Here is a 16,503-nt window from a genome sequence, read left to right as displayed (position 1 = left end):
TGTCGTGACGTAGGCATTGTTGTACTTCGAGCGACATCTACCGGTGACATCAGAATACTAACTTTCAAAATTATTTCAAGCAATTGGGACATGGGGATTCCCATGGTATTTATCTATATAAAACCTGCTTTTTCACTCCATTTGATAAAAACGTGATCTAAGTGTGTTACAGGTTTGTAGATTAACCAAATTATAATTTATTTTCGCTGGATGGAACTAGGGTGTGCAGCTTTAATCCACTTGGACTTTCATGGATCATGATTTATACACATGGTGTTTACTTTGTGGTTGGTTGGTTACTTAGGGCTTGTAGAATTGTCATAAAAATCCACTAGCCATGGGATCAGTGATTAAAAAAAATTACTAGCCTTGATTAAAATTTCAGTAGCCCTACTTTAATTAAATACAATTTTACTAATAGGAATAATTGGATGTGTTACCTAAAGAAGGAGATAGAGCTTAAAAACCCTTAGATTTGATGGGAGGAAGGGGCAGGATATTCACAGTTACAAAACAGACTTAAATGCAGCATTTGACACACAAAAATCACTAGCCATCAGGTATGGCAATAGTAGTTAAGTTACTAGCCCAACATTGAATATCACTAGCCATGGGATTGGGGCTATCATAATCTAGAAGCCCTGGGTTACTGGACATAATCCACATGTATGCTTTTCTACATGTCATGTAATTTTATCTGTATGAGTATGGTTCCTTGCTCCTGTGCTTCACTATTTGTTCATAACAAAAATATACCATGGGACCTAATGTAGGCAGGGGTTGCAAAACGAAGTACTAGTAGGTGTTGGAACTGCTACAGACACTCAGTAATGGGGGGGGGGGGGGGGGGGGGGCTCTATGGGCTGGACTCTGTTACCACAGAAGTGTGCAATGTAGTCCACTTGTAATGCATAAAGTTGGTGAAATTGTTGGCCCATTAATAGAACAAGTATGACTCAGTGGTTTTCCGGGTTTTTTTAAAAAGCTATTTTCAGTTTCATGTTTTTGTAAATTCCGTTTCATTTCCGTTTCAGACTACAATATGTAATTAACATTTGAACTAACACAAGTTGTGACAAATTAAAGGGTCTGAAAATTTACTGGCGTCGCTATTTGTCATTAAATTAAAGTAAGCCTACATATGAGTAGCGAAAAATCACATCAGGAGCAAAGGCTACAATTGTAATAACTACATAAAGCATGATTGTCCAACAATTAAGTGCACTGCTTTATTCAACGGGGCTTAGGGTTCACAAAACGTAAACATTTATTTTATCATCTCTTTGACAGTCTAATGTCGTCTGCAAATTGAAGTATGCTCATGACACAGCAGAAATAAAGTAACATTGCAACGTTCAGCCAGCTGTTTTTTGCTAAACGTTGGCAAACATATTTTGACTGGTGGTTCCCGAAATGGTCATTCGGTTTAATGTGTAGCATAAAAATCTGTCTTCCGAGACAAGCGTTAGCAACAAACTGCTGGCTAAGCTTACTCCTGGAAAAAAACAACCCTGTCCCATCTGCGCAGGCGCAACAGACTAAGTAGTAAACCAGCCCCCAGTTCAGCCAGCAAAAGTTTCGCTAACGTTCGCGAAGTATTTGATTGGTTCCTAATGTGACTATTTGGTTTACTGTGAAGTGCATAATCCAGTCTAGCGTTTGCCAATAGTACTGCGCATGGGTCAATCATCAGTTTTACAGCCTGTGGCAATAGTAAAATAGTATAAACAAATTTTTAGCTTCGCGGAAAATCGTAATTCCGTTTCCAAATGTAAATTCTGTTTCAAAAAGGGAATTCCGGGAATTCCGTCTGTTTTCCGTGATCGCGGAAAATGACTGGGTCTACCAGTGAGTGTGCTCATGAATCAAAACAAAATATATTTTAAAAACAAATGCAATGAGCAGTAATGGACGCTTTATTCGTGGGAAACTCAAAGTTTTCCTGAAAAAATTAACCCATAGAAGCCGAGCTATACATTCAGACAAGAACCAAGAAAATATGAACTGGAGTCTGAGAAACTGTGGCGAAAACAGACGTCGGAAATGAGGGTAGTAAACGTTGCATGCGACGCGCAACACCTTGTTTTGCAACCACTGGTAGGTGGGTTTTTTTATGTATACATACTGTCCTGTGAGTGTTGTTAAACATCTATTCCTCTTACATGTAAGTTCGTAATACCTTGAGCACATTTGAGATGTGTTTCTATGACATTGTGTCTTTCAGTTTAGTAGTTACATGGGAGGACGTGCCGTGAGGCTTACCACGATGACCCACATAAAGGCCCGAATTGAGGTCTACCCTCGTACTGATGACGTTAAACGGTTCAAGGTACCAGATGAAAAGGTGCCGTGGAATGTAAAGTATCAGGAATATGAACCACCAGATTACACAGCTCCATCAGTCTTGTCAAAACCACCATGGGCGGATCCAGATGTGAGGTAAGACTCAGAATCAACTTTTAAAGATTCACCAGCTGTTCATGCAGGTAATAATAAATATGACAGGCTATGAATGTAGGAATATTATTTCCATTTTAATAGTGAAACAAACTTTTCTTTTATGTTCATTGAAAGCTTGTCTGTAATTTCTTTTAGGTTCATTTTGGGGGGGGGGGGGGGGGGAAGCAAGCACAAATTGTATGAATCGCCAAAGCCAGTCACATAAAAGTTTGCCATGCTTGTTTTACTGTTTTATATCCAGATGAATCTAAAAGAAAAGACAATCCTTATATTTAAATTTGAAACATACTTCTTAATAAAAACACAAACTTGGTCATATTTTACTTTGAATTTTTTGTTGTTGTTAATACAAGAATAATGCATGGTAAAACAAAATGCCAATACAGGGTTCATACGGGTCATGGAAATCCTGGAAAGTCATTGAATTTGTAAATGTAATTTTCCAGGCCTGGAAAGTCGTGGAATTTTGATGTTGGTCATGGAAAGTCATGGAAAATGAAAATCTATCTAAATCCTTTTTTTTTTTTGCTACTTAAAATTTAAAAGTAATGCATTAAAAAAAATTGCTAATCCCTCTCAAAACACTGGGCATCGATATACCCACACCTGTTTGTTTCATGTTACACTAAACACTTGTTAGAACAAAAGGCCAATTAGTTGTTGTACTCGGAGAATGTTTTCTGAACATTAAAAGGCAATTACAAAAAGTTATACACATATGATAAGTATTACATATATGCTTAATGCAGTTAGTTATTCTCTTTAAAAAATAATACCCATACATTTAAGCGAGGATAGTAAAAAATATCCTTGAAATGGTCATGGAAAATGCCTTGAAACGATTTGCCAAGTAGTTTTTTTTAAAAATCATAGTGATATTTATATATGAACGCGAAACGATAAACATGAAAAAAAATTAAAAAAAAATTAATCACATATGATCAGTGAAAACCCCCACAAATTGTATATATTTTACATAATAGAATAAATAATATAAAAAAGGAATAAAAGTTATGAATTTTAATTCCCATATATGTATAAAAAGTACGAGTATTCAGTACTGTGTCCTGAAAATTAATAAAAGATGGCACCGTTGAAGCGTTTGACAGCCTGAGCTAGCACATGTTTAGACAAAGAGAGTAATAACGTCATCACTGATTGGATGAAATTTGACCTCTACTGGCTCATGAGATGAGATAACATTACATGTAGCTGTTCTGCTTACCCCCACTTGTTAAAAAAAAAGGTGGAAACCTTTTGTTAATTTTAAAATCCTTTATAATTATTGGATACACTACATTGAACAGTCAACAATAAATACATTTATAGATTATTTCATTATATTTTATACTATTTTAAGCAGTTTGTATTGCACAAAAGCCTCTTGCTTCGGACTAGGACACTCGACCCGACAGAGCTCCGTACACAGGTGTTGATTGTAACCAGTTCCAAATTCTGGGTCCTTTGTTTTAATTGGAGTGTAATACCTTGATGGCTCTCTAAACCAAGAATGGTGCTATCGTTAATGTCTGTGTAATCTCTTTACCGACTCAGCGACTTTGACAAATGTCTAACCTAGTGGCAGTCGATTGACACTACTGTAGGTCTGACTTCAGTGACTGGCGATATACTTAGGCAGACTTTAAAATCACAAATGTCTGAAACACGAGATACCGATGTCTGGGCTGACCGATAGGAATTTGTTCCAATAATAGAAATGGACAGGTGCATCGGACCGACAAGAATGAGAAAAGTGGGACCGGCAAATGGTCTCAGAGATCGAGAATCGGTCCCAGACCGGGAAAAAAGGGCTTTTCCCCACCCCTGCTACAACCATTTCAGGAGACTGATTGTGAAGCTCACCTAGGTTTTGTTCACTGCTAAAACCGAACAAACATAAGTTGGTTTATTCATTGTGAACTGGATCTGGTAAATTATAAATAATGGTGACGGTTAAACAAAGTAAGGGTGCATTGTTTTATTATACTCCTAAGACGTTTTGCAGGGTTGCAGTTGGACTTATGCCAATCAAAACAAATGTCTGTAACACATCACTGCAGTTAGTAGAAATACAAGAATAATCAAGTCCTTGCAGACTTGCCTTTTGTACGACTGAATAATTAATGTATTCAATATAAGCAATTACAAGTAATGTGGGGCTTTTAATTATTTAGCTGTCTGAATTAGCTTCTACATTGCCTGAGCACTATTGATTAACAAGTGATTGGTAAAAATCTGCTAGCATCTGCAATCACAGAAGTACATGTATTAGTAAACAGAGCTACTTACTACATATACATCACCTTAGTCTAGGTAGTTATAATACAAATGCTGAGGCAGAGAGTATTTTAGCTGAAAAAAACCTACTTTTACCTCATACTTTGTTTTTGTCCCATCAGTTTTCCGATTTTTGCACCAAATAACATTACAAAATAGCAGTAAACAATATTGGGATACCATTATTTCACTGGATAACACTATAAAGCAAGTACAAAATATGTGGCAGAAATAAAATTATTTTATTACACAAGCAAAACCATCTCCATTGAAGACCTATGCTGAAATTATTGTAATTTATTGTAGAATTACCAGTGAAAATCATATCAAATGAAATTATTTTATTGCATTTGAAGAACTACATCCATTGAAAAATAAGCATTATCTGAAATGATTGTATTTGCAGAACTACCAATGACACTTCTATTAAGTGGAATGATTACGACAAGGCAGCCAATGTGAATAGGAGGAGTCATATAGGAGAATACAAGATAGTCGATAAAACACCTCGGTAAGTAGACTTGTCACAACGGTTAGATCTCTGATAGTCAATAAAACACCTCGGTAAGTAGACTTGTCACAAACACCTCGTAAGTAGATTATCACAAACACCTCGGTAAGTAGACTTGTCACAAGCACCTCGGTAAGTAGACTTGTCACAAGCACCTCGGTAAGTAGACTTATCACAGCGGTTAAGTCACTGGTAAAGTTTACACTGAAATGGTAATCGATCTCCCTCATTGAACCCACTCACTGCAAGTGGTTTTTATGGTAGAAGTGGGTTTCTTATGCACTTGTTGATGGATTGGTAAAGCCATCGGTCTTTAGGCTGGTACATGTACGTTATTGTTTTGCTTCTAAGTACTGTCTCCAACCCAAAATGACTTTTTAATAGCTAATTTCTGGGAAGTGCAAGACCACTACATCAACTTATATCTAAGTGAACACTAATTAACTCTCAACTCGAGTCCTAGATAGCTCAGATAGCTGAGGTGTCTGTGCCCAGGACTGCATCCTTGAACTGTAAGTGGATATAAGCATGAAAATAAACTAAAACAAAATGTGTTTCTTCTTTCATGTTTTAGACCAAGAGTTGTTGTTACCTTTACCATGTATGTTTGTTTACACAGAAATACTCAGAAAAAAAAAAAAAAAAAAAATATATATATATCCCCCCTCTCTCTCTCTCTCTCTCTCTCTCTCTCTCTCTCTCTCTCTCTCTCTCTCTCTCTCTCTCTCTCTCTCTCTCTCTCTCTCTCTCTCTCTCTCTTTATATATATATATATATAGTTATTTTGTTTTATTTAAACTTAATATATATTTTTCCTTTTGATGTAGAACAAACATTTTGAATCAAATATAACTTTTTTCTATTTTAGAAATCCAATAGGTAGAACTGGTTTGCGAGGACGGGGTTTGTTAGGTCGCTGGGGCCCAAATCATGCAGCAGATCCCATTGTCACACGGTAAGTACTTTAGGACGACATCTGGTGGCAGAATCTACCTAGTATGGACAGTGGCAGGAAATATAACTCTGACTAACATACAGACAAACCTATGTAAAGGTCATATTCAAATAATACATGTACATGTGGTGTAATGACCATATATCTACAGAGGTAATTTTAGACATGTTTTTTGCATATACAGATGTATATATTTTGAATTGCATGTTTATAAGAGCTATTTTTATGTAGCCATTTTCTGTAACTCCTTAGATGGTGATTATGGAACATTTCGGCAGTACTGTAACAGTTGTAGTTTTTTGTAATTTAAATATATATTTTTTTATTTTATGAAATTCTTCTTTTATCTTAGTTTGTTTCTTGTGCTAATGGCATCTGTACTCATATGTCCTGACTGTGGGAGGCGCAAATAAAAGATCCTTGCTGCCTGTCATAAAAGAGTAGCCTATGTGGCAACAGCATGTTTCCTCTAAAAACAGTGTCAGAATTACCATATGTTTGACGTCCAATAGCCGATGATAAGATAAAAAAATCAGTGTGCTCTAGTGGCATCGTTAAATAAAACAAACTTTACTTTACTGTACTTTTACGAAGAAGCAAATGTTTCTGTAAAGTTTGATAAGTATAATATTAAAAAAGATGATCCTCGATTACCAATTTAGTATTGTTCAAATATTATTTCTTTGAATATTGTTTTATAATTTATGTGTTTTATTAACAGTTTATGTTTTTACACCAGGTGGAAAAGACAAAATAAAACAAATGAAGTAGTGAAGGATAAAGATGGTCAACCAGTCCTGCAGTTTATTGCTGTTCAACGCAGAGACAACAAAGAGTGGGCACTTCCTGGGGTAAAATTTCAATTTTTAATTGAAACATTTATGTAAAATCAAATGTCAATATTGTGAAAATTAGCTAACTTTTGGTAAAGTGAATAACTGAATATCATTGGTCCAGCTCACTTTGTGACAAAGCTTATGTTTAATTTTTTTCAAAATTAGTCTTCTTTTTATCCTATTATTCAAAGAAATTAAACAAACTTCTAACTAAAGGTGATTTCATATCCTAAGCAGGAGTAAAAATTACTCTACCTGGAGTAGTCTTATGGGGATGATGAAGGGCCAAAGGGTTAGCTCCCCTGTTTTGTTTCTCTTTCTGTCTTAGATTGATGATGGAGGGCCAAAGGGTTAGATCCCCTGTTTCTTTCTCTTTCTATCTTAGATTGCTGTTGTTGTTAAATGTATGTTGTACAATTACAGGGAATGGTGGATCCTGGTGAATCCGTCACAGTCACGATACGACGTGAATTCAGTGAAGAAGCTCTTAACAAACTGGAGGCCTCTTCTACTGAAAAGAAGAAAATAGAAACTGCTGTTAATGCTTTGTTTTCTAAAGGAGATGAGGTATGTTGAAGTATTGTTCAATCATCAAATAAACAGTCAAACCTGTTCAGATGGATATCTCTGACTATCTAATGAATAATCACTACAAGTCAGAATAACCACATGTTTGACATCCAGTAGCCGATGATTAATTACAGAGATGTGAGAGCTACGTGTAAATGCGCTTTTCCATTTCGTTTTTAAAAAACAAAAACATGATGTTCAACACAAGGTTCATTTGCATGTTTTCACGGTTTCAAGTTTATGATGTGTCCCTTATATTATATGTTATAACCAGTTTAGATTTGTTAACATTGAATGCAATTTTTGGCAGTTCCAGGGGTTGCAAACAACAATTTTTCTTCAGGGACCCTTGAGCGGCCCCTGGACCCCTGCCGCAGTAAGCCTTTTTGTTCCAGCCCCTCTCACATCCCTGTAATTAATCAGTGGTGTTGTTAAACAAAATAAACTAATGAATAACTTGCATGTAATGGTACAGGCAGGTGCAGATCCATGGAGGGTGCAAGTTGGTCTGGATCACCCTTTGCTCATAAAAAAAAAAAAATTCCCACTTATTGCACATTCAATATGCAACCTCTATTTAAATAGTTGTACCGGCCTCGGTGGCATAGTGGTTAGGCCATCGGTCTACAGGCTGGTAGGTACTGGGTTCGGATCCCAGTCAAGCCATGGGATTTTTAATCCAGATCCAGACTCCGAACCCTGAGTGAGTGCTCCACAAGGCTCAGTGGGTAGGTGTAAACCACTTGCACCGACCAGTGATCCATAACTGGTTCAACAAAGGCCATGGTTTGTGCTATCCTGCCTGTGGGAAGCGCAAATAAAAGATCCCTTGCTGCTAATCGGAAAGAGTAGCCCATGTAGTGGCGGCAGTGGGTTTCCTCTCAAAATCTGTGTGATCCTCAAAATCTGTCTGACGCCATATAACCGTAAATAAAATGTGTTGAGTGCATCATTAAATAAACCATTTCTTTCTTTCTTTAAATAGTTGCATGTGGACCCCCTGCCTTGCATATCAGTAATTAGAACAAAGTTAAACAAACAGGCCAGCCAAATGCCAGAGGCTAGTGTTTTTTCCATTATGGCTAATGACAAACACTAAACTACTAGTGTGATGGGCTAGTGCTTTAAAAGAAAAGAAAAAAATTTCTGAGCTTCACTATTTGTTGAATATTTAGCCTCCAGTAATTTAATATCCATTTCTAAAGTTAATCTTACTTACCAGTATAACTTTATTGAAGTCTAATTTAAACAGTAAAGCAAAATGTTTTTCATGAAAACAATTATGTGGAAAGTATCTCCTCTGAACTGGTACCCTAAATATTCTTTATATAGTAATACAAAGCAAGCGTAATGTATCTGTTTACCAATCTATTATGGTTTCACACCTCAGGTTTGTTTTCTTTAATTACTCTTTATATTACTGTAAATACATGTGTTAAAAAATAATATAATACTTTTAAAAATATATAATAAATAGTAAAATAAAATAAAAGTGTAAAATAATATCAAATTGTATGTTATTGTTTTTTAGCATTAAGTTACGTTTTTTTTAAGATGCGTTTTTGGTCAGGAATTTCGGCTAGTGGTGTTGCTTGGTGAATTAGTGATAGTTGCCTTTTAGAAAAAAATGGTGTTATTTTGTTAGAAATGGTGTTATTTTTATCATAATATAGATAATAGAATATTTATCCAAATATTGTCAGAGTGGTATATTTTTAAAAACTATATTGTAAGGACAAATCTAGATATGAGTTTTAAAAATGGCATTTGCTAATGTTTACATCATTCTGTTTGAAATGAAGGTGGATTTGCATTAAACCTTTCAGATTTACAGAGGCTACGTAGATGATCCGAGAAACACAGATAATTCTTGGATGGAAACCATTGCAATGAATTTCCATGACGACCATGGTAAAAGTGTTGCTAATTTTAAATTACACGCAGGTAACAAGCTCTTATTGTTGAACATGATAAATTAAAGACTTCTGTCACTCCTTGGTCTTTTTAAATAGTCATTTAATGACTTGGCTGACTTAATCTTTTGTGTGAAGATTTTCCCTGATGGACAGTTAATATTAAAACAAATTTTGGACCAAAGTTTGTGAATATTTGGGAAGGACATTCTACACAAGTGTTATTTTGGGGTTTCATTCAAAGTCCAAATGGATTTGGACAAAAACATGGTACGTACAAGTAGACATACCCCAGTACACTGTACAGTTCAAAACATTTATCCACAGGAATTTTGGAAATTAAGACTGGCCTCGGTGGCGCAGCGGTTAAGCCATCGGACTACAGGCTGGTAGGTACAGGGTTTGGAGCCTGGTACCGGCTCCAACCCAGAGCTAGTTCTTAAAGGCTCAGTAGGTAGGTGTAAGTCCACTACGCTCTCTTCTTTCTCACTAACCAACTAACAACTAACCCATTGTCCTGGACAGACAGCCCAGATAGCTGAGGTGCTTGAACCTTAATTGGATATAAGCACGAAATTAAGTTGAAATGAATGAAAATGGGAATTAAGTTCATTAGGGCTATAACAGGATAAAACACATGATGACCGTGGTTTCTTGGAAACAACAGTTGTATATTTATATTCAGACTTTCTTCCATGGCTAGTAATATTCAGTGTTGGGCTAGTAAATAACTACTATTGCCATGCCCCCAACCCCACCAGTCTTAGTGTTTTTAATTGCTATCTCCATCTTTAGGTAAGATATCTGGGGCCTAATTCACTAAACTCTCACAACTTTGCTATCTCGCAGTGCAATACTAAAATACTTGCAAAGAGGATGCTTTGTTGTCTAGCAGAGCCTAAGAGAGCTTTGTGAATTAGGCTCCTGATTATTACTATTATTTAGTAAAATTGTATTAAGTAAAGTACGGCTAGTGTTAATTGTTAATTATGGCTGGCTAGTATATTTTTAAAAATCACTGATTCCATGGCTAGTGGATTTTGTAAAAATTCTAAAGCCCTGTGGTATACTGGGGTACCACGATATCGCAGTACTTAACTATTTGGAAGAAATAAAGAAATGCACTAACATATATGAAGGTAAACATACTTGGGTTGCAATTTTTGCTGTATCTGCATCATGTCCATGCCACTGTGTTGACAAATAAATGCAGTTCTAAAATTAAAACAGTTGATGGAAGTACACCATAGCACTGGCTTTCGTTCAAGGGAGGTTACCATGATATCGCGGTAAATCGCAAACATTACAATACGGTGGACTGCACAAGTCAAAAATGGCTCTTTTTGTAAACACATCTTTATGAAGTTGAAGTAATGTTTAGTAAACAAACTTCAACACAAGAACAAAGAAAAGTCAACTTGAAACGCTTCGTTTTTTCAATTGTAGTAACATATTTACATTTTCCAATGGAAAAGTCGGTAATAATAATTCTTCTTCTAAATTCTACAAGAAAGTGGGCATTTTTTTAAATTGTTCTTCATATTAGTAAGATTCAACAGTTATATAATCAATATTTATCGAGTGAAACCAAGAATAGAACATATTAAAAGTTATGTGTTTTGTTTAAATTGCCAATAAATATAGGCATGACCCTTAAATGTTTCTATACTTTTCTAGAGGTCGCACATTCTAAATATAGTAACACCATGACCGTGTATAGCCTTGTTTTGATTGTCAACAACCAGACGACAGTCTGATAGCTGTCGGAGCAGAATTGTATGCGTGTATGTTAGGTACTGGGACTATTTATAAGCATGGGGGTGTCAGTAAAATCACACTGTTATTTTATGACCAAACAGCAAAATTATGAATACTTACCCAAATTTTTTACATTTCTTCAAATTTGTTAACGGGCAAAACAATAAACGTGCTACCAGGGGGCGTTGCACATGCTAAACGGCAAAAATGTAAATGCCGCGATATCATGAGCAAGGAGTATATATGTTATCAGTATTTAAATGTCATTAAACATAATATCCTAATTTTCTGTTCTGTTGCTTACAGGTGATGATGCCGTTGGTGTTCAGTGGATGGACATAAGCAAAACACTCAAACTCTATGCCAGTCACGAGAGTTTCATCAAGGAAACTGCCCAGAAACATGCTGCTAGCTGGTAGTCCTACACCTTCCATACTGTCCGATCATTGTAGCGATCATCCATTACCATAGTCACATTTAGGTTATCAAATTTAGGTTATACAGTCACCCAAGAGAGTTAAAAAAAGAAAGGCTTGACAATTGACTGTTTAATACAGGCCAGATGATTTGAGAGAATATTAACTTGACCTGTAAAGACAGGTGGGTGTTAATTAGAGGTGATGGTATTCGTTTGGTTGACTGTATAGCCGTTTTTGTCAGTCACCATCAAGAATGGGCTAAAACAACCACGGAAACAATATTGAATACTCGCCTATGGAGAAGGCAGTATTATTTTATTATATGACCCTAAAAAAACCCAAGAAAACACTTGATAATTAAAACAGGTGATGTCAAAAGAAAAAATGTTTGACAAAAAAACAAAAACAAAAATGAACAAATCGCTTCCTGTTAATAAATATTCCAGATGACAAATAATGTGTCATGTTATGTCCCCATGTGGTGACTCAAGAAGAGTTGTTTCCCTTGTGTGTAATTTGTTTTTCAAAACCATTTGAATTATTTGTTTCATGTGATCTCTTCTGAACCGATTTGCTGAACCAATCAAATCATCTCATAGACATTACAAAATGTTATAACCTATTTTGAAACTAATCAGTTAGAAATGTTGAATAATGATCTGTAATTACTAAAATTATTGTAGAAGTCTTTAGTGTAATAGTGATATAACCTAACTGGCCTCGGTGGTGTCATGGTTAAACCATTGGATATAAGGCTGGTAGGTACAGGGTTTGCAGTCCAGTACTGGATCCCACCCAGAGCGAGTTTTAGCGACTCGGTGGGTAGGTGTAAGACCACTACACCCTCTTCTCTCGCACAATTAACAACTAACCCACTGTCATGGACAGACAGCCTAGATAGCTGAGGTGTGTGCCCAGGACAGCATGCTTGAACCTTCAATTGGATATAAGCATGGAAATAAGTTGAAATGATATAACCTAATTGCATTTGAAAAACCAACAACAACAAGACTGTTATTTAGACTGGCATTCAAAGCAGGCTCCTTGCTTCTAAATGTTTTTGAAAGTCTCGACTAAAGTCTATGTTTTGAGACTCATGACAACATATACAAATTCCATGGATGTTAAGTTATTAAAGATTTGAGTTAAAACTCTTTATTAGCATGGGCTGAGAAATACCATTGTACAGATTATGATGACCCATTTGTTTCGAAATGTACATCCTATTCTTAAAGATCTTGTTTAATCCTGTGAACATTCCACCAGTCAGGCAAAAGCATCTGCCTCTGCCAATAGTATCTATATAATGATTGTATTTGCTCTTGGTTTTATTATCTATTGAACAAACAAACAAAAAAACCTATGTGTACTTTTCTCATTTTAGACAGTAGGATTTTAGCCACCATTTAAAAAAACAAAAACTCATGGTTGTGATATAGAAATGAGTTGAGCAGTGTCAGCTCAACTTTCTACCTACTTACGTATGTATATTTAATATCTATCTTCATTCTTTTGTTTCTCTTATTTTTATTTTTCCTTCAAGATAAAACTGACGTGTCAAGAACTTGTTATTGCAACAGTAAAACATTACTAAAATTGGAAAAGTTAATGAGTTAAACCATATGAATTAAATACTTGCAATGAACCTATTTAGATAAGATTATTGTTCTTAGCCTGTCTGCAGTGTAGTGGTGCTATTGATGTTAAGTAGGTAGACTATATTTTGATGTTATTTAATAAAAAATTGTAGCTGCACGAAAATATTGAAACGGTGGTGGAACTAAAATCTTGCCGACTTGCACTGGGTGGGGCCGAGTAACAAGCTCCTATAGTATGGGCATTTTCCAATAAAAAACAAACAAAATGCCAAACCTTCCTAGGGATATGATACCCATTTATAAATAAGAGCTGATAATTATTTTCAAAAAACCTGAAACTCTATACCATACTTGAATAAATGTTATTTTTCAGCATTTTAAGTCAAATTCAGTCTGCTTTGTGAAAACTCTTTCGTGTGAGAGGGAGAAAATAACCTGAAAAATTGAATGTACGGCAAAAACCTACCCAAACTCTGAATTTATAAACGATTAAAAAATCAACATACAGTACTTAAATTATGTAGATTAGTATATGTTGACTTGGGTACATTTATGAATATGGAGACATATGCCTTACAACCTTGTTCACTGGTCTCAGTGAACAAAACTAGTTTGACTTGGTGTGTAGAAATTGTTTCGAGCTCGAGACCAATACCAATTTTATTCTTCATACTTTTCACATACTGGTCTGTGTTTGGCAGTAAATGCATAGAGATTTTAGTTTTAACATAGTATTCTCAAAGTTGAGACTAAAGATAGTAAAGGTCCATGTCCCTCTTACAATGTTGTACAATATTTTTGGTTGAAACGTATGGTTCCTGGCATAGGGTATTCATTTCCTGTACATTGTTGAGTTCACGATTGTCCAAATATTTACAGAAGCTTAAGGTCCAAAACATACCTGAAGCTAGATCTGGGTCTGGCGAGAATGGTACCAGTTGAAGAAAAAATTGCACTGAATCAAATATGACAAAACACAGCACAGACGTAACAGATTTGGTAACAGATGGCATAGAGCATGCGCTATATTTTCACACTGCCAGACCGGCAGATGCACAGTGTTCGAATCTTATTTTTAATTTTTCTTAATAAATAACAGGAAAGGTAGAATTCAGTGTAGAATATGCATAATTATTGTTGGGTTTTTAGCAGAAAATATATCTAAAGATATAAATGTTGTCAATATATGTTGATAACACGTAACAGTTACAGACGCAGATGTCAGTATACACCAGACTTTGCCACACTCGCCAGACCCAGATCCATCTTCAGTGTATTTTGGATCCAAGTCCATGTCTTGATGTTATCGTCGTGTCTCATGCACATTGTCAAAAATATCAAATTAAAAAGTATACATCATTTACTATAATTCCTTTTAATAAAATATTTGTGATTTCTTGTCATACTGCTGAGACTAAGTTAGTTATATGTGTACTAGGAATTTATGATCATGATCTTGTAATTATTGATGTTGTGTCTTCTAAAGCCATTTATTTCGCTTTTCAGACGGTTCGTCCAATGGACAATGGACAATTCGTCCACTCGATGACTGCATTTTTTTCAAACATATTAACATTATTTTGTGTATACTATAACCAAAAAAGTAAAATAGAGTTAGAATTCAACATTACTATCCAGTTTTTATTAACTGTTTGTATTCATTATCATGCGGATGATTCGTCCACTCGCTCGTACTCGATGTGGTAAATAGGTAATGCAAGCCTCCGCGTCGGAAGACTTTATTACACACACACACACACACACACACCCGTCATGTTCTCCTTCAATGGCGTAAATTCTATCCACTGTACCCTCTTTGAAATAAGGCGTGTTGTTTTAGATGCTACTGGATCCAACTTGGTGAAACAAGCTTAAGCAGTAATGAGCCTGCATTGCTAATTACTTCACGATATCACAATAGAGTACACCTGTACACTTAATTGGTAAAGCAAACAGAAACCAAACAAGTTGAAAGGGAAGGGCTAAAGATTATCTTTTCTGGGCATATTGTACTAAAAACATCCTACGACACTCGCTCAGTACATTATCTCACATGTCACGATGTGGTAAATAGGTTATTCAAGCCTCCGCGTCAGAAGACTTTATTACCCCCCCCCCCCCCCCACACACACACACACACACCCCATGTCATGTTCTCCTTCAATGGCGTAAATCACATGTTATCCCCATGTGCCCAATAACCTCGAAATAAAAAAAAAACGTGTTGTCTTCAATTTCAATTTAATTAAATGTACATTAAAAAACAATTCAACAAAACAACAAATGTCATTCAAAAGGTAACATATTATCCATTCAAATATCCATTCAAATATCATATTATCCAGTCAGCCGACTAATGAATGGATAATCTCGCAACAGCACGAATCAATTCTTTGGCAGTGATTTCGTCATTGCTGTAGCATCTCCAAATGGCAAAGACCTCCCTGCCGGGTCCTATGCTTCAGCCATTGCATCCGTCCAACTCTTTCCATCGCTCACTCGTTCCATCGTCATATTCACCAACTTGGCTTCTCGGAAAAGCAGAGGCACCAGCAGGTAAAATTGTATTCCATCTCGTGTTGCTCTGGCGTTAATTCGCCGATGCCAACCTTCAGTGTTGTTGTTTGTTCTAATCTGAAAGTAAATAACAAAAAATAAATAAATAAGAAATAATGTAAATACAGTCTTGTTGTCCAGCAAAAACAGCATAAAAAATTATAAGAAACAAAACACAATTAACAGAATTACAAGTTTTAGGTGGTGTGCTCATGTTTTCTGTACAATAAATTATACTAAAACGTACCTTTACCAACATTTTCATGATGTCATGGAGAACTTTTTAAGCTGTTATTGTCATTTCAAAATTCAATACTTACTGGCATTCCAAATATGGACCAGTTGTCCACCTTCCACACGGTGCTTCGAAGCCATGTTCTCCGAACATACGCCATGACGTTCAACACTTTTGGCGGTATGTTGTTGACACTGCATAGTCTTCCGAACTGACTTTCTATCTCATCCGCTGGCAGGTATGGGAGGCACAGGATCTGTTTAAGAAATTTATGTACGCTGCCGCTTTCGTTGTACGATTTCTCAAGCCCTTCTTGGCGTATTCTTTTGAATACAGCTTGTGTCCAGTGGAATAGGCATCCCTAAGAAAAGTAAAGTAAAGTATTATTCAGTTTATTTACTTTAAAAAGTAACAT

The 16,503-nt window shown here is 35.8% G+C and overlaps 1 protein-coding gene across 3 annotated transcripts in view; it reads left to right on the top strand.

Moving 5' to 3' along the window:
* Positions 1–12,537, top strand: part of LOC121369021 (ADP-ribose pyrophosphatase, mitochondrial-like) — a 55,085-nt gene extending 42,548 nt beyond the window's left edge. For all 3 annotated transcript variants that reach the window (XM_041493825.1, XM_041493826.1, XM_041493827.1), the window contains 7 exons: positions 2,225–2,439; positions 5,144–5,248; positions 6,117–6,203; positions 6,943–7,054; positions 7,463–7,606; positions 9,436–9,553; positions 11,587–12,537. In XM_041493825.1, coding sequence (XP_041349759.1) covers positions 2,225–2,439; positions 5,144–5,248; positions 6,117–6,203; positions 6,943–7,054; positions 7,463–7,606; positions 9,436–9,553; positions 11,587–11,699 — 894 coding nt within the window. In that variant the 3' untranslated portion in view covers positions 11,700–12,537. The remainder of the gene's footprint in view (positions 1–2,224; positions 2,440–5,143; positions 5,249–6,116; positions 6,204–6,942; positions 7,055–7,462; positions 7,607–9,435; positions 9,554–11,586) is intronic.
* The last annotated feature ends 3,966 nt before the right edge of the window (positions 12,538–16,503 follow it).

Source organism: Gigantopelta aegis, chromosome 3 (assembly GCF_016097555.1).
Source record: "Gigantopelta aegis isolate Gae_Host chromosome 3, Gae_host_genome, whole genome shotgun sequence".
Classification (NCBI taxonomy): domain Eukaryota; kingdom Metazoa; phylum Mollusca; class Gastropoda; order Neomphalida; family Peltospiridae; genus Gigantopelta; species Gigantopelta aegis.
This window is presented reverse-complemented; position numbering and strand designations above follow the sequence as displayed.